General features: G+C 44.5%; 1 protein-coding gene across 1 annotated transcript in view; it reads left to right on the top strand.

Moving 5' to 3' along the window:
- The first annotated feature begins 221 nt into the window (after positions 1 to 221).
- The window catches only part of ACAP1 (ArfGAP with coiled-coil, ankyrin repeat and PH domains 1), a 292,765-nt gene continuing 273,983 nt past the window's right edge, over positions 222 to 19,003 (top strand). Inside the window, exon 1 of the mRNA XM_063449848.1 lies at positions 222 to 321. Coding sequence (XP_063305918.1) covers positions 269 to 321 — 53 coding nt within the window. The 5' untranslated portion in view covers positions 222 to 268. The remainder of the gene's footprint in view (positions 322 to 19,003) is intronic.

Raw genomic sequence — 19,003 nt, 5'->3', positions numbered from 1 at the left:
CATTATAAATATATAAATATATACAGGGACTAGAATTTCAACAACTGGGCAACTAGCCAGATGTAAAAGTTACTAGCCACTGCAAGCGTGGAGAGTCCATGTATGAGCCATGTCAGGTGGGTGTCTCTTGTCTTTCTTCTTCCTTCCTGGGTAGAGGTTTGTCTCTCTTCCTCTATCTGCGTTCGTTGTGAAGTTGATCTGGGTGCTGTCTCTGACTTCCATCCTATTCTGTCTGACTGTCTCGCAGATCCTCTTCCTGGGATTAAAGATGACCGTCATCCTGGACTTTGTGGAATGTCTCACGGACTCGCCACGTACAAGGTGAGATCTAGATGGAGGCCGGTTAGTTACAGAATGTTAATCAGTAGTGCAATGCTCTGCAGGTAACACAATTGTGCGATGCTCTGCGTGTATCACAGTGTTCATTAACCCCTTAAGGACACATGCCGTGTGTGACATGTCATGATTCCCTTTTATTCCAGAAGTTTGGTCCTTAAGGGGTTAAGGAGTAATATTGAGTCTTGAGAATGGTTACTAACTAGAAAGAGGGAAAGGACAAATAAGGGTCTAGCCAGATTCTCAAAGCCCCAGGTGAATAGGCAGATTCTCTGTGTGAATGGGCAGATTCTCTGTGTGAATGGGCAGATTCTCTGTGTGAATGGGCAGATTCTCTGTGTGAATGGGCAGATTCTCTGTGTGAATGGGCAGATACTCAGGGTAACACCAGACTTTGATCATTTGATTTTCAAATTATTACATTATACGTTATATATGGAATCCCTGCTTGAATACAGGTGACTCCGGACTATATACATTGCATGCATAGGCTGACAGCAGATTCTGATGGTAACTTGATAGCTTGAAAGGGTTAATGTATCAGAGGGCGTTAAGGGCCAGAGCTGGAGGAGAGAGGGTTAAGGGATCTGGTGGAAGTTTATAAATCCTCCAGGCGGATGCTGATGTACTCACTCACTACCCCCGCTCTACATTTAGTGGTGTTAGGCAGGAAGTGAAAAGTGTCAGGAAACCACAAGAAGATGTGTAATCCGAACAAAAATCTATAGACGTGTTTCTAAATCTACCTGAATTTACAGTGTGTACATATACACCATCATCTCCATATAATACCCCGATAATAATCATATCATATCACGTATACATTGTATCTATCATTAATAATATTATACACCATCATCTCCATATACTACCCCGATAACAATCATATCATATCATGTATACATTGTATCTATCATTAATAATATTATACACTATCATCTCCATATATTACCCCGATAATAATCATATCATATCATGTATACATTGTATCTATCATTAATAATATTATACACCATCATCTCCATATACTACCCCGATAATAATCATATCATATCACGTATACATTGTATCTATCATTAATAACATTATACACCATCATCTCCATATACTACCCCGATAATAATCATATCATATCACGTATACATTGTATCTATCATTAATAATATTATACACCATCATCTCCATATACTACCCCGATAATAATCATATCATATCATGTATACATTGTATCTATCATTAATAACATTATACACCATCATCTCCATATACTACCCCGATAATAATCATATCAAATCACGTATACATTGTATCTATCATTAATAATATTATACACCATCATCTCCATATACTACCCCGATAATAATCATATCATATCATGTATACATTGTATCTATCATTAATAATATTATACACCATCATCTCCATATACTACCCCGATAATAATCATATCATATCATGTATACATTGTATCTATCATTAATAATATTATACACCATCATCTCCATATACTACCCCGATAATAATCATATCATATCATGTATACATTGTATCTATCATTAATAACATTATACACCATCATCTCCATATACTACCCCGATAATAATCATATCATATCACGTATACATTGTATCTATCATTAATAATATTATACACCATCATCTCCATATACTACCCCGATAATAATCATATCATATCACGTATACATTGTATCTATCATTAATAATATTATACACTATCATCTCCATATACTACCCCGATAAAGATCATATCATATCACGTATACATTGTATCTATCATTAATAATATTATACACCATCATCTCCATATACTACCCCGATAATAATCATATCATATCACGTATACATTGTATCTATCATTAATAATATTATACACTATCATCTCCATATACTACCCCGATAATAATCATATCATATCACGTATACATTGTATCTATCATTAATAATATTATACACCATCATCTCCATATACTACCCCGATAATAATCATATCATATCATGTATACATTGTATCTATCATTAAGTGTTCTTGCATAGCAAGACCACTTAATGTTATCTCACATATATATTATTATTATTATTATAGCCAAATTTGCCACCCTAACTCCTCCCACAGTTTTTACACTACATAGACAGAAATATACCGAAACGTGCAGATTGTTCCCGATCGGATTGCTATTACTTTGTGGAACGTTTCGCCGAATGGTTCACGGAATATCGTCGTTCTTGTGGCGAAATTTGTCCCATAGGAATGAATGGCAAAGCTAGAGTGGGAGCTGGCAAAAGCTGAAAAATCAGGACATGATTTCTAAACTGCCACCACTCCCTCATTTTCAGGCCCACCTACACAAATCTTATATCAAAACGTTCAGCTATCCCTGCTGCCACTAAAACTGCCCACGGCTAAGCCATAGTCCGAATAGTTTTCACAATATGACCATTTGTTTGCAACTCACGCAGTCCATTGACATTCATTGAAACTCCACTCTGCAAAGCTCACATTTGAAGGGCAATTTCTAAACTGCGACTGTGCCTTCATTGTTAATATTTCAGAGACATACTATGCATCAAAATGTAGGTCTTGGGGGGCGGAGCTTAACCAGCGATCAGGGAAGACGTGCACTGCACGAGCTCTGGCAGACCAGGCACAAAAACGGCGGTTAAATCGAGCAAAAATGCCACTAACCTCCTGCAAGGGGGCCCATCGGCCGGGGAAGAACGTCCCGGACCGAGACATACCGAACCCGACACCCGGGATTACCGGACACAGCAATGTCAGCATGGGGCCTACCGCGAGAGGCGGCAGAGAAAGGCGTCCGCGCTCCAGTAAGTCGCACGCAGTCACCTATGAACATGGAACACTCCCTCCCCCCCCCCATGGACCGGTGGGGGACATCCCGGTCCCTGCCAACAGCGGAACCCTACACCCGGCACCCCCCTGACTATACCCGTGACCACTCCAAGCAAGGCGGGCGGTGGGGCCTCCAAAATGGCGGTAGCTTATGGCGCAGCACCACAAGTCACATATCAGCCTGCTAAGCAAACGACCCCGATTGCCCAGCCAGCAGAGGCACGAGCTTGCAGGGGCGCACCCAGTACCAAAGCACCAAAGAGAGGGACCACTGGCAACCAAGTACAATCACACTCCCTGGAAGCCCTAGACCTACTCTGCTCGAGCTTCCACACAACACTATGTGGCAGGGGAGTGTCCTACCTTCAAGCGGCCCGAATGGTGGCATCATGGCTCCAGCCGGTGACCCGCCGACGTCTTTACGGATCCCCACTGCAGACCTTCAGGGAGGTAATCCGGCAACGCAAGCAGCGACAACCACAATGGCGAGAAACCCCGGGCGCCAGCACCCACGCTTCCGCACACCAGAGCGGGACCCGCCAACGTGAACAACCTGTTCCACACACAGCGGCCCCGACAACATCTGACCAGCAAAGTGTAACTCGGCGGAGGAGAACTGGGGATGCCTGCTGCGGAGACCACCGAGATGCAGCTAAGATGGCTACCAACAAGCAAAAATCCAGGAGCCAGCGTGGCACACCTCCACTCTCTATGGTCGCGGCGGCGACATGTGCCACAACACGGAGGTCTATCCCACTGCTTAGTCTTGGAGCTACATCCCAGCCACGGAATGCCATGGCAGAGGCGCGACTCACGGCTCGGGCAGAGAGCTGCAAGGTGAGCCCGGAGAAGCTTGGACCAAATGACCGGGAGGCCAGGGCCCGTTTGAAAGCCTCCATCGGAGTAAGCAGGGGTAAACGGAACTGCCCTTCTATGGGCATCGGCTGAAAGACTTATGAACTTTACTTGCTGTACCACAGTGTCCACGGAGCAAGTAGCTTAATGTGCTATACATTTTATTTACATGGTTCCTAACTTGTTGTCCCTACATTGTCGCCCTACAAATTATTTTCTAGAAAGTGAATAAGCCTACAAAAGTCAGGGTCAGTTCATGCCACAGATTTTTGTTCTTGTTTTAATCTCAGTTTAGCCTTAACGCTTAAACTCATAGCACTGCAGTAACTGATTGCAGACACTCAGCATGTTACTAACACGTTTGTCTACTTAACTATGCATCATGTAGTCCTCACGACATACCTGCCTAGGCCCATGCACACATCGACCTCCCTATTAATGATGATGCTTTGCTTAGCTTAAAACTAGCCTATACATACATCTAGCGAGGTGCAGCCTCTCTGACCAGTGAATACTAATTCACGCATAAGCGGCTATATTACCAGCAGGGGCATGTATAAATGTTTTCCTTTATGTTCATATCATCTCCAGCACATAGTTTAGTTTATCTTATTAAGCAAGCAAATACTTGTAACGCAAGTTGTACCACAGCATACACAGAAGGATATACCATATCTGCATATAACATGTTACATGTCCTGTTATTTTACCAACCAAGCTTGTATGTTTACATGACGGTTTTGCAAATAAAATAAACCATGGCAATCATTCTTTGAGGTGCATTGCACACCATCTTGTTCTCATTATCTCATGTTTCCCCACAATGCCTCCTCTTTCTCTTCTGTACCCCATAACGCATATGCCATAATAAAAGAAAGATTTACAAAAAAATGTAGGTCTGGGTCTTGTGATTCTCACAATATAAAGCTCTTCACTGTAGGATTTATAGTTTTTAAAATATGACCGTTTGAAGATGGCAACCGCCAAAATACTCTGACCTGTGCAAGGCTGCAGCAGCAAGTGATGTCATAGACAAAGCCTTTTACACCTGCTAATGTTTTTATAACTGTATGTTTTAATGTAACTGTGAAGCACTTTGGGCAACAACATTGCAATTAAATGTGCTATATAAATAAATACTAACAGTTACTCCGCCCACTCCAGTTGTAGACTACTGGTGGAGGCAAGAACACTTCACACAATTTCCCCAGAAATTGTAGCTTTTCTAGTTAATAATATTATACACCATCATCTCCATATACTACCCCGATAAAGATCATATCATATCACGTATAAATTGTATCTATCATTAATAATATTATATACTATCATCTCCATATACTACCCCGATAAAGATCATATCATATCACGTATACATTGTATCTATCATTAATATTATACACTATCATCTCCATATACTACCCCGATAATAATCATATCATATCATGTATACATTGTATCTATCATTAATAATATTATACACTATCATCTCCATATACTACCCCGATAATAATCATATCATATCATGTATACATTGTATCTATCATTAATAATATTATACACCATCATCTCCATATACTACCCCGATAAAGATCATATCATATCACGTATACATTGTATCTATCATTAATAATATTATACACTATCATTTCCATATACTACCCCGATAATAATCATATCACGTATACATTGTATCTATCATTAATATTATACACTATCATCTCCATACACTACCCCGATAATAATCATTTATGTTAGGTGCTTATGATAGTACAGTGTGGAATACCATAGATAAATGTAGGATAATAAAAAGAGCAAGTCGGTTGTGGTGTGCCGACAATGAGGTAGGCCTGAGAAAGAAGAGGGCATACCCAGGAAAAGAAATAGAAAGGAAATAAATGTTAAAATGTGGTGTGGTGGGAGGGTCAATCAACTCTGACCTCGAATGGTAATGAGCAAGGTAAGGGGAGTGCCTTAAGTAGGCTAGAGGTAGAAAACCAGCCCCTCCCACAAATCCAGGCAAATTGCCTTAATACTTGTGTTAGGTGCTTATGATAGTACAGTGTGGAATACCATAGATAAATGTAGGATAATAAAAAGAGCAAGTCGGTTGTGGTGTGCCGGAACCGACGATGAGGTAGGCCTGAGAAAGAAGCGGGCAAAATTTAAATAAACAAATTCATTTACAGACAACCAATACATATACATTGTATCAACCAGACATGTTTTTGAAAGCATCCTGTCACGTTCACATAGAATTAGATGGAGCTCAACTGCAGATTTCAATCTAAATAGATGTGAAAGTAATATTATTGAGAAAAATAAAGAGATGACAGTTCTCTATAGAATTCACTGGTACTGTGTCTTTAATATTTTGATTGAAGAAAACATAAACTGTATCTTTAAATGCTTCAGTATTGGTTAGTGGATTCTTAGACACTTATACACTTGAATTGCAGCAATAATTCGATAAAGAAAATATAAAGGAGTTTAACCTGCAGAGATTTGTTTTAGCTTAATTGGTAGAAAACGTTATCAGCTGGTGACTGAAGGGTTAACGAGCAGGGATTATTCCAATAGTGATAGGAGAACGTGAGGCAGGCTGAAGCTTGAGTGCTCAGAAGTCTGTGGAAAAGTTCGTATAACACAAGTACGGTAACTTAGCTTCCAGTGGCTGAAGTTGGTCCCAGAGTCCCCTCTGGGGAGGTTCCGTTGGAGAAAGGTCGAGAGGAGTCAAAGTACTAGCCGAGGTCGAGGGAAGGAGAAAGAGGTCCGTCGGTTACAAGTCCGGTTCGGTACACAGGTAAGTTTGTAGAGCAGAGTGGCAGCCGGTTAATTTCCGCGGTACGCTGTTCATTAATCCACCGTCTGTTGTCTGGCGCGGTCGCATTATGTAGCGTAATGAGACCGCGTCAGAGAGGGGGTGTGGCTACAGTCCGTCAACCCGGAAGAGACAGGAATTACTGGTAACGGCCATGACACATCCCTTAATTCTTGTACTGGGTTAGGTATGTACCGTGAGTAAGCGGATGACTTCCAGCACCCCAGTGTTTTGATAACATGAGTTGGGATGTTGACACTGGAGGCTGTGGACGCGGCTCCTATACGAAAGGAGTGCCCTGAGTAGTTGGCTGCGTTGAGGCCCAGTTGTGTGAGCAAAGACCTGACGTAGGTCATGAAGGTTGTAGTGGTGAGTACTGAACCTTGCAGCTGTAGTAATGGTTGTGAGGGTAGTAAGTTATGATGCTGTATGTAGGCATCAAGAACCCTGACTGGACACCATCTGTTGTGTGTGGGATAGTACGGAATGTTTACTGGTATGTGCTGACTGGTTTTGGAGCAGGGCCGGACTGGGCATACAAAGCAGCCCTGGAAAAAAAATGTATGCCAGCCCCATAAGTCACTACGGCATGTATTGTCACATGTAATACGTATGGCTATGTGTTGCCACCCGAGATAATTGAGTAATATATAAACACATAATTAATATATATATAATTATGTGTGTATATTACTCAATCATCTGGGGTGGCAAGACATGCATACATATACATATATGCCTTACATATTATTGGTATGTATATATATATATATATATATATATATATATATATAATATGGTGGGTAGGGGTTCTGTAAGGTGGATGGGGGGACTGTGAGGTGGGTAGGTGTCCTGTAAGCTGGGTAGGGGGGCTGCATGGTGGGTAGGGGAACTGTGAGTGGGTATGGCGGCTGTGAGGTGGGTGGGGGGCCATATAGTGGGTGGGGGACTGTGAGGTGGGAAGGGGGACTGTGAGGTGGAGAGGGGTGCTGTATAGAGGGTAGGGTGATGTGTAGTGGGTAGGGGGGCTGTATAGTAAGTATGGGGCTGTATAGTGGGTAGGGGGGCTGTATAGTGAGTAGGGGGGCTGTGAGGTGGTTATGGGGGCTGTATAGTGAGTAGGGGGGCTGTGAGGTGGTTAGGGGGGCTGTATAGTGAGTAGGGGGCTGTATAGTGGGTAGGGGGGCTGTGAGGTGGGTAGGGGGATATATAGTGGATAGGGGCGCTGTGAGGTGGGTAGGGGGGCTGTATGGTGAGTAGGGGGCTGTAAAGTGAGTAGGGGGCTGTATAGTGGGTAGGGGGACTGTGAGGTGGTTAGGGGGGCTGTATAGTTGGTAGGGGGGCTTTGAGGTGGGTAGATGGGCTATATAGTGGGTAGGGGGGCTGTGATGTGGGTAGGGGGCTGTATAGTGGGTAGGGGGCTGTATAGTGGGTAGGGGGGCTGTATAGTGAGTAGGGGGCTGTGAGGTGGTTAGGGGGGCTGTGAGGTGGTTAGGGGGGCTGTAAAGTGAGTAGGGGGCTGTATAGTGGGTAGGGGGACTGTGAGGTGGTTAGGGGGGCTGTATAGTTGGTAGGGGGCTTTGAGGTGGGTAGATGGGCTATATAGTGAGTAGGGGGGCTGTGAGGTGGTTAGGGGGGCTGTATAGTGAGTAGGGGGCTGTATAGTGGGTAGTGGGGCTGTGAGGTGGGTAAGGGGGCTGTATAGTGGGTAGGGGGGCTGTATGGTGGGTAAGGGGCTGTGAGGTGGGTAGGGGGGCTGTGATGTGGGTAGGGGCAGTATAGTGGGTAGGGGGGGCTGTAAAAAAGTAAATACCTTTCAGTGTCCTCTTGGTCCGGTAGGCAGCTTTCCAGCATCGTGTGTGGGGGTGGAGCTTGTGGGTGGGAGGCGGAGCTTCCGTTTGGGGGCGGGGCATGCGGCCGGAATGATTTCAGACTGTGCAGGGAGACTGACAGGTCTCCCTGCAACTGCTGGCAGCCACACCAGCCCCCAGCTCCTCCCTCCTTCCTCCCCTCGGACTGATTGGCTGGCACAGTCCGAGGGGAGGATTTATCATTAGGGCTGTCAGCCCAGCCCCAGCTTAATGCGGCCCACCGGGAAATTTCCCGGTATCCCGGTGGGCCAGTCCGGCCCTGTTTTGGAGTGAGGTAAAGTAAGGATGTAATGATCCATATGTTTTGTCAAGTGGGAATAGAGGAGGAAAGGAGTAGTTTGGGTCGTGGAGGTTGTAGTGAATTCTCTAGGTCTTAGAAATCCATAGAACGCCATGTATATTGCTGTTTTGATGATAGAGTTTGTATTGGTGTCAAACGGTTTTAAGTCAAGCAGGTTAGATAATGCTTTAAAGATATGGTTATCTATGGGTAGCCTCTGGGCTGTATGTGTGGGTTCTGATTTCTGAATACCTCTGAGTATGGTCTTAATTTGGTGAGAGGCCATGAAACTGTTGTTCTTTGGGTGTAAGATTAGCATGTGGTGTTGAATACCAGTGAGATAGAGTTTGATGGTGTTATATGACATTTTAAGTTTAAGGTGGCAAAAGGAAGCAAACCCCCAAAAATATGTCATAACAAATGGTTGCATGATGTTATGTTCCAGAAGGAATCTTTTGAATAGTGTGAAAGCCCTGTTGTATGTTTTGTGTGTATTGTTTGAAAGTGCCAATTGGGACAATGTCCTGCTATGCTGCATGATGGTTTCTAGTCCAGTATGAGTTGTTGAAATGTTGGGAGTGATGGTGGCTGTGGGCGCCTGCGGACGGGAGTGCTTGATGAAACGCCTGAATTTTAAAGCGAGACAAATTGTCAGCAGCTGTGTTACATACACCTGGAACATGGAAACAACATAGGAAAAAATTATGACAAGCTGCCAACCAAGTGAGTTTCCTCAGAAATCTCATGATCGTAAGGGATTTGGAACGACCTTTGTTGATGATGTGACGGGTTGCCTGGTTATCTGAGTAGCAACAAACTGGCATGTTGGCCCATAAATGACCCCATGCTACGGCAGCCGCCACGATGGGATAGATCTCAAAAAGAGCTGAGGTAGTGGAAAAACCTTCCAAATCCTGAACTGCTGAAGGCCAGCTGCCCCAAAGCCATTCGTTCCCCAAAATTGCTGCAAAACCAGTGGTAGATGCCGCATCTGATCAAATGGTAGGAGATGAGTCAGTCAATTGAGGGAGGAACATACTTTTACCATTCCAAGTGGATAAAAATCTCTTCCACATGTTTAGATCTGCCGTAGCTTGGGTATCTAAGGACAACCTGTGCGTGTCATGTAGGAAAAGTGGAAAAAGATGCAATAGTCGTGATATAAAGGAGCGGCCTTGAGGTATGATGCGCATAGCAAAATTTAGTGATCCCAGGAGAGACTGTAGCTCTTTGCGGTTGCCAGTACCGAGCTGAAGGTAGCTGTTTATGTAAGTGAGAATATCCACTATCTTATCGTGTGGTAGGCTCGCTTGCATTGTGGCAGAGTCTAATTGGATACCCAGAAAAGTGATAGCCGTGTCTGGCCCCTCTGTTTTCTTAGGGGAGATAGGTACACCGAGTTGCTCAAATAGCTTAGTGGTAGCTTTGAGACTAGTAGGAGGGGAAGTGTTCTCCTCGACCAGTAGGAAATCGTCCAGGTAATGTAATACCGTAGGGCATCTGGCTATGTTCAATAGTAACCAGCATAATGCTTCGGCAAATGTGTCAAAAATAGCTGGGCTACTTTTGGACCCAAAGGATAACCGGGAGAAAAAATAGTAGTTCCCGGACCACTTGATACCATGCAGGTGCCACAGTGTGGGGTGGATTGGTAGTAATTTAAGGGCGTTGGTAATGTCGGTCTTACTGAGCCAGGCTCCAACCCCTGCTTGTATGATAGCGGTAATGGTGTGATCTATGGTGGTGTATTGCAGGGAGAATTCCTCAGAGGGGATGAGGGAATTAAGACTGGGGTTGGCCGATGAGTGGGGTGCCGATAAGTCAATGATGAGTCTCTATTTTTGGGAAGATTTCCCTGTGACAATACCAATGGGGTTAGTGTGCCATTCTGTGAATGGGGGAGTTTTGAAAGGCCCCAATACGAAGCCTTCAGCCACTTCTTGAGCTATGAGGGTGTCAACCGCTGTGGGGTTCTGTTGGGCGGATTGTAGATTAGGGCATTCCAGAGTTCCGACTGGTAAGTGTAGGATACCTGTATGGAAGCTTTCTGTTAAACCATAGATAAGAAAGTCTATTGGGTGTCTAGATGGGTGCTGAGACATAAATGCAGTGAATACTGGCATATTAATGGACGTTAGGTAAGGCTTGGAATACATTTTATTTGGACACATGGTCTTTGCATGTGCCCTAAAACATTTTGAACAGACATGCAATAGTCTACATCCACTGTAATTACAAGACCCAACATTAAAATTATTACATATCTGGGACTTGCCCAGAAACTTGATTGGGCGTCCCAGTTTGTCTCGTGACAACTTCTCTGGAACCCCAGAGGAACTAGCTCCTTGCGTGGAGGCATGTTCGTCCGCCGTGTTGGGACAAAAGTTTGTAGTATGGGCTGTGGAGGAGCTGTGGAGTATTGATCATTATTTAATGTGCAGTTTGCAATATATATGTGTATTATATATGGTATGGTGCATATATATATATATATATAATACGAATGTACATTTAGCTGTATACAATAGGTGTATTTTCATATTGCAGGCCCTTTTGCTTAGATAAAGTTAACATTTCAATGACATCCCACAAGGTTAAAATTAAATTAGAACAAACACATGTGTTGTCAGTCAAATGTATACAAAACTCGTTGTAAGCTAATTACAGGCAAGAGCCTTCTAGAGAATATTCCAAAAACACATGTGCTGTCAGTTAAATGTATACAAAAACACTTCGTAAGCTAACTACAAGCTCGAGCCATTTAGGGAATATCCCAAACTTAGATATGCAATACATTACATCATGTAACAAGTTAGAAAACCTTTTTGGGAAAATCACACAGGTGGGGGCTGCTTTATGGAGGACAAAATGGCTATTTAACTGAAGGAGAAAGGATAGGACGTTGTCATTCTTTAACATTCATTCACTCAGGCATACATTCATTCATTCAACCATTATTCTATTCTCACTTGCACGCAGAGCATCATACACAAGGACATATGCTGTCACTAATACTTTGGTAAGATTGATTATTTACTGACTATTTTTGCATTCTGTTACATTCATCCAATACACTTTTATCTTATATTTATTTGAGTGATTGTTTCATTTATTACAATATTTTTACAGTGCCTTTTGGGTCTTCAGACACTGAAAACAGTATTTATAAGTAATTTGGGAACGGAAGGGTCTACTCCGTATACAGCTATAGATTGCATAAAGACACGCTAAGCTTAGAATGACCCGGAGTGACCTTTTGTCGGTAAAGGTCCACATCATACCTGAAGCGAGCCATAACTATCAAAATTGAAGTATCACCGAAACCGACAGGAGCAGTATGCACAAGCAGGTGTTCTTAGACCTGCAAAGTGTCTGCAAAAAATGACGGTATCAATCCTTCCCCAGTTGGATCGTGTTCGTACTGGGAGAAGGCTCCAGACACTTTTGCAGAAAAAAACCTATGGTAGTCATAGAAGGCTGAACCACCATATTTGTTGCCCAGGTCTACCAGCTTGTGCATATAGAGATCAAACTCCTCTCTTCTGTTGGGATAGACCGCACAGATGACATCCCTGTAAATACCAAAAGCTAGTACAAATTCAGGGATAGTCCGTTTCCTGTTTAGGCGGTGTGGGGATATTTATGGGATAATAATAGTAAACACTATTCAATTCTCAGATCCCAAAGATCGTTATCGTGTAAGTGAAATGTATTCCATATAAATGAATCACAATTTGTTATAAAAATAGATACAATTTATTGTGATAATTTAAATAATAATAAGTAACATGCGTGACAATAATCAATGAATATTTAGTATAACATGATATAGAAACATAGAAACATAGAATGTGACGGCAGATAAGAACCATTCGGCCCATCTAGTCTGCCCAGTTTTCTAAATACTTTCATTAGTCCCTGGCCTTATCTTATAGTTAGGATAGCCTTATGCCTATCCCACGCATGCTTAAATTCCTTTACTGTGTTAACCTCTACCACTTCAGCTGGAAGGCTATTCCATGCATCCAATACACTCTCAGTAAAGTAATACTTCCTGATATTATTTTTAAACCTTTGTCCCTCTAATTTAAGACTATGTCCTCTTGTTGTGGTAGTTTTTCTTCTTTTAAATATAGTCTCCTCCTTTACTGTGTTGATTCCCTTTATGTATTTAAATGTTTCTATCATATCCCCCCTGTCTCGTCTTTCCACCAAGCTATACATGTTAAGATCCTTTAACCTTTCCTGGTAAGTTTTATCCTGCAATCCATGAACCAGTTTAGTAGCCCTTCTTTGAACTCTCTCTAAGGTATCAATATCCTTCTGAAGATACGGTCTCCAGTACTGTGTACAGTACTCCAAGTGAGGTCTCACCAGTGTTCTGTACAATGGCATGAGCACTTCCCTCTTTCTACTGCTAATACCTCTCCCTATACAACCAAGCATTCTGCTAGCATTTCCTGCTGCTCTATTACATTGTCTGCCTACCTTTAAGCCATCAGAAATAATCCCCCCTAAATCCCTTTCCTCAGTTGTTGAGGTTAGGACTCTATCAAATATTCTGTACTCTGCCCTTGGGTTTTACGTCCAAGATGCATTATCTTGCACTTATCCACATTAAATGTCAGTTGCCACAACTCTGACCATTTTTCTAGTTTACCTAAATCACTTGCCATTTGGGTTATCCCTCCTGGAACATCAACCCTGTTAGATATCTTAGTATCATCCGCAAAAAGACACACCTTACCATCAAGACCTTCTGCAATATCACTAATAAAAATATTAAAGAGAATGGGTCCAAGTACCCCACTGGTGACAAGCCCAAGCTTCGAATATACTCCATTGACTACAACCCTCTGTTGCCTGTCACTCACCACTGCCTTACCCAATATGCAATACAATATGGTAATGTAAAAACATCTCCCAATGGCTAACACAGTCTTAATTGTTGTGGCGAAACCAACCTCGCCACTGGGCCCTGGAGAAGCCTGTTTGCCAGCCTCCTACCTACTGACTATGGCCCCTGGGTTATTTGGGGCATATTGTACTTTATATGGCGGCTACTGGCCCTTTAAAATCATCTATGGACAGATTGGGACTTTTGGGACTACTGTCCCTTTAAGACTGTGGAGCATATTTCAGTATATTGCCTTTCATATTATATATGTTATACTGTGTTCAGTTTTACCTGGGATATGTATGCAGCATTCATCTGATTGTTCGGTAGAATCCCTCCATTCATTATATTGAGGGAAACTACCGAACAACCAGACCACCCAGGACTAAGTGTGCCTCCAATTACCGTTTGCAACAATGTTGCAAACGGGTAATTGGCAATCCGTGCAGTGTGGTCTTTGTCCTCTGGGTGGCCGCCATTCGGGAGCCGAACACGTGGCGGCGGCCATCTTAAACTACCGAACAGCGGTGTTTTGCCGTTGAGTGTCTGGAACTGAAAACGGACACTCGACTAGGCAAGCACCGCTGAGACCTCCAGACGTCCAGGATTTCGTGGTAGAAAGAAACTCACGAACTAGGGGATTCATGCGAATTCCCCTTAGTCTCTATAACCCAGGCAATTCGTCTGTTTCATTCCCTTTTCTGTGACCGACCGCAGGGCCAAAATGCATGGAACTGTTTTCGGATACTTTACCCATGCGGTCGGTCAAATCTTTGGAACCCCATATCTCACGAACCGTTCATCCGAATGACTTGAATTTTGAATATGTTGTCCCCCTGAATAAGGGCTATCCAGCGATGCTGGGTTTAAAGGTGTACCCCCTGTTTTTGGGGTACATCCAGAACTTGGCTGGAAAAGTGTACCGGATAATTGGGTTTAATGTTATCTGAGGGGAGGGGATGTGTGGGCTGAACCATGTATGTTGTAACGGATCGCCTGGCACCCCGACTGAGTACCTCCGTTAAATGATGCTCCTAGCGCTTCCTGAGGACTCCAAGCACTCTGGCAGACACCACAATCACCGAACCGATTCAGCATATGAATCTTCTCAAGCATATGAATGCTGTCGACCGTTGAATAGGAACCATACGAATAGGCTTACACTCCTAGCAGTCAACTGGAACAGCATGCAATCAATCCTTCCCCCAATAATGAGACGACACTTCACTTTGAGGGTAAAACAGGAACTCTGGACTGGCTCATCCAGCCTGGCTTTTATTTCCAACTCACACATACAGGCCACACCCAGGGGGAGGCATAAAAGAACCAATGACATAGATGTTACCTCCCACACATCCCCTCCCCTTAGTGTGACACATAATCCCATTATTCATACAGTTTAAAATATACTTTTTACACAATATTTATAACTTCAAAACCATACATCACATTCACACAAAATTACATATCCACAATCAATCCATTCAGGGGAACAACATATTAAAAGATGGCATGAATCAGACCAGGGGTTCAAAAGTTACTAAAAGTATCTTTTAAAACCCCTAGCTTTCCAGGGCCTTCTCTGTGCTGGAGAAGTAATCAAATTATCTCCCAGCACAGAGACAGGCTCCATTAAGCACATGGGGACACAAAGACAGTAAAACACTTTAAAATACATAAATTCACCTTTTACACATAACACACAGACATTTCACCTATCCCCAGATAGCTGGGATCTGCGCGCACAAAACTACCGAATAGCGCGCAGATCCTACTCACACAGTACAATTGCCATGGAGCTAAAGTCTTTCCCATAGTCTTTCATTATGAATAGGCTCCATGGTATAGCTATCTGGGGTATCACATTCCCATAAAGTCTGGTCCATAGTCCAAAGGCAAGAGGCGGGCAATCGGCCCCCTCCAAGGACACGTGGCGAGGTCGGTTTCGCCACAATCCCAAAAAGTCCCAATATGTCCATCGATGGTTTTAAAAGGGCCAGTTGCAGCAATATAAAGTACAATATGCCCCAAATAACCCAGGGGCCATAGTCAGCAGGTAGGAGGCTAGCAAACAGGCTTCTCCAGGGCCCAGTGGCGAGGTTGGTTTCGCCACATTTCTCCCCTTTTCCAAACAGACTAACAGGGTACCTGACCTCTTGCCGGTCAGTGCCCTTGTTAGTCCAGCAGCCCACCCACAAGACAGAAGCAGCAGTACAGCCCACCCGCAATAAATGGTTACTACACCTGGGTAAGGGAGAATCTTGTCCATGTCCAGGTGCCTTACCACGGCTGTGTGGGGGACTGGTAGGCTGCCTTGGTGGGTTGCTGAGGGGGCAGAGACCAGCGGTACTCTGTCCTGGTGCCAGCACTACCACGGGAGTAGTCTGGTTGGAGCCTGGTTGCTGGAGACCGACTGTCTCCTCTTTAGCTGCACAGCTCTGCTGCTGGAGACCGACTGTCTCCCCTTTGGATACATAGCTCCGCTGTTGGAGGGGGAGACCGACTGTCTCCCCTTTGGCTAAGCAGCCTTGTTGCTGGGGGACAGGACTGACTGTCCTTACCCCCTGTGCTGTAGGTGCAGAGACCACAGTCCCATCTGCACAGTTGTGGGGCTTACAGTCTCCCCCTGGTACATTAAGCTGCCGCTGGGGAGAGGTGGTAACCAGCTCCTCTCCCATTAGAACATTCTGCCGCTGGGGAGAGGCGGTAACAATCTCCTCTCCCATGCATACTTTCGGTCTTTGTGGAGGGAGACCGACTGTCTCTCCTCCCAATGCAGTGTCCTGCTCCTGGGGAAAGGAGACTGGGCTCTCTATTCCCTGCTGGACACTCTGCCTCTGGGGAAAGGAGACTGGGCTCCCAATTCCCAACAAATCACACTGCCGCTGGGGAGGGAGGACGGCCCCTTCAGCTCCCTGTAACTTGGGCGCAGAGACCACGGTCCCATCTGCGCTGGTGTGGGGCTTACTGTCTCCCCTTGGTGCGCTAAGCTGCCGCTGGGGAGAGGGGGTAACAAACTCCTCTCCCTTACACACTTTCAGCCGCTGGGGAGCAGGGCTGACCCTCTGTACTCCCTGTAGGCAGGGCGCAGAGACCACGGTCCCATCTGCGCTGGTGAGGGGCTTACTGTCTCCCCTTGGTGAGCTGCGATGCCGCTGGGGAGAGGGAATAACAAACTCCTCTCCCTTACACACCTTCAGCCGCTGGGGAGAGGGGATAACAGGCTCCTCTCCCTGCACCGTAGACTGCCGCTGGGGAGCAAGAACGGCACCTTCAGCTCCCTGTAACGCACACTGCCGCTGGGGATCTGGGCCGACTGCCCAGCATCCCTGTAGGGCCGGTAGAGAGACCGCAGTCCCATCTCCACCTGCCATCTGTGGGTCTTCCCAGGACCAATCCGTGAGGCCCCTCAACATTTGTGAGTAAGGGCCACCTGCTTCCCCACCTGGCAACTCTGGCTGCTGCTGGGGATCTGGGCCGGCTGCCCAGCATCCCGGTGGGCCCGGTGGAGAGACCTTGGTCCCATCTCTACCTGCCTGTTGTGGTTCCTCACAGGACCAGTCTATGAGGACCCCCACTTCGGGTTCCTCCCGCCGCCTCAGGGAAAGACGGCTAACCTCCTCGGATGCAGCCTCTACTCGGCTGCTGTAACGCTCCTGCTGCTGAGCATACTTCCTCTCTTTTGCCAACCGGAATTCTCGGTCCAGCCTTGTGTTTCGCTCGGCCATGACCTGGTTCCAGATCACCCGGCGTGTCTCCATGGGTATATCATCCCCATACTCGGCCACTTGCTGCCTCACCTCGGCCAGCCAATCATCTCCAGAGCCAGAACCTTCCATACTTGTCTGCTCCCAGGGGCGCTGCACGACTGCTAGCGTTGCCCTCAATTTGTAATCCAAACGAACTGTGTCTCCGAGCTGCTTTACCTCGCACTAGGACGCCATCCCACCGCTTGCCACCAATGTAACGGATCGCCTGGCACCCCGACTGAGTACCTCCGTTAAATGATGCTCCTAGCGCTTCCTGAGGACTCCAAGCACTCTGGCAGACACCACAATCACCGAACCGATTCAGCATATGAATCTTCTCAAGCATATGAATGCTGTCGACCGTTGAATAGGAACCATACGAATAGGCTTACACTCCTAGCAGTCAACTGGAACAGCATGCAATCAATCCTTCCCCCAATAATGAGACGACACTTCACTTTATTACCTGGTAGTATGACAAATTCACAGGAAAAACCCGTGTGGAGCAAATATATATAAGCTTGACAGCCTGAAATGGGTAAAAGAAAGTAGTATGATGAGTGTTGATTGTTGGAAACAAAACAGACTTATAGCCTGTAGCAGCAATGTTTTAAGGTTTGCTTGCGTATGATTGCAAATAAAATGTTGATACTATGCAATAGATATGTGTTACTCAGAAATGTTGGCATGGCTTTAATAAGATATCTGAGGGAGGCCGTGGCCTATGTACCAACAACATATGTGTTATATAATAATGGTGAGTAAGGGGAACATAAAATGTAAGTTATATATATATATGTATATTACTGTGCAGGAAACGTATGATTGGTTGGATCAGTACGTGTGATTCAACCCGAGTATGCATGAAAAGGAATTAAATCTTTATGTGTCATGGCTAACAACAAAGAAATGAGGCCTGTAACGTAGGCTGATTTAATTGTAATGAAATGGGAAAACTCCAGTAAGCGTGGGAGTCCAATGGTCTATACAGAAATGTTAGCTGGTTTCATACCCTTGATGTAATAAGTGATACCTTAAAAATAGCATGAAAATAGTCTGTCTATTTAACCAAGCAACTTCTTAACCAAATGTAAATACATGAAATGATGAAATGTAACTCACGAAAAAGATCTATGTGAATACATAGCAGAATAACCAAATCTTAGTATGAAGGGAAACAGAAGTTAGCATGAATAGCTTAACCGAATGCACTTTAATGCGAACAGCAATCGTGCATCGAATATACTATGAATAAGTGCCGACCAGAAAACGCAAACCGAAATGACAATCGTTTAAATGAAGCAAGGGAAAAACAGTTTGTGCGAA

Source organism: Pelobates fuscus, chromosome 3 (assembly GCF_036172605.1).
Source record: "Pelobates fuscus isolate aPelFus1 chromosome 3, aPelFus1.pri, whole genome shotgun sequence".
NCBI classification, from domain to species: domain Eukaryota; kingdom Metazoa; phylum Chordata; class Amphibia; order Anura; family Pelobatidae; genus Pelobates; species Pelobates fuscus.
Note: the sequence above shows the minus strand (reverse complement) of the source record. Positions and strands in the feature narration are given on the sequence as shown.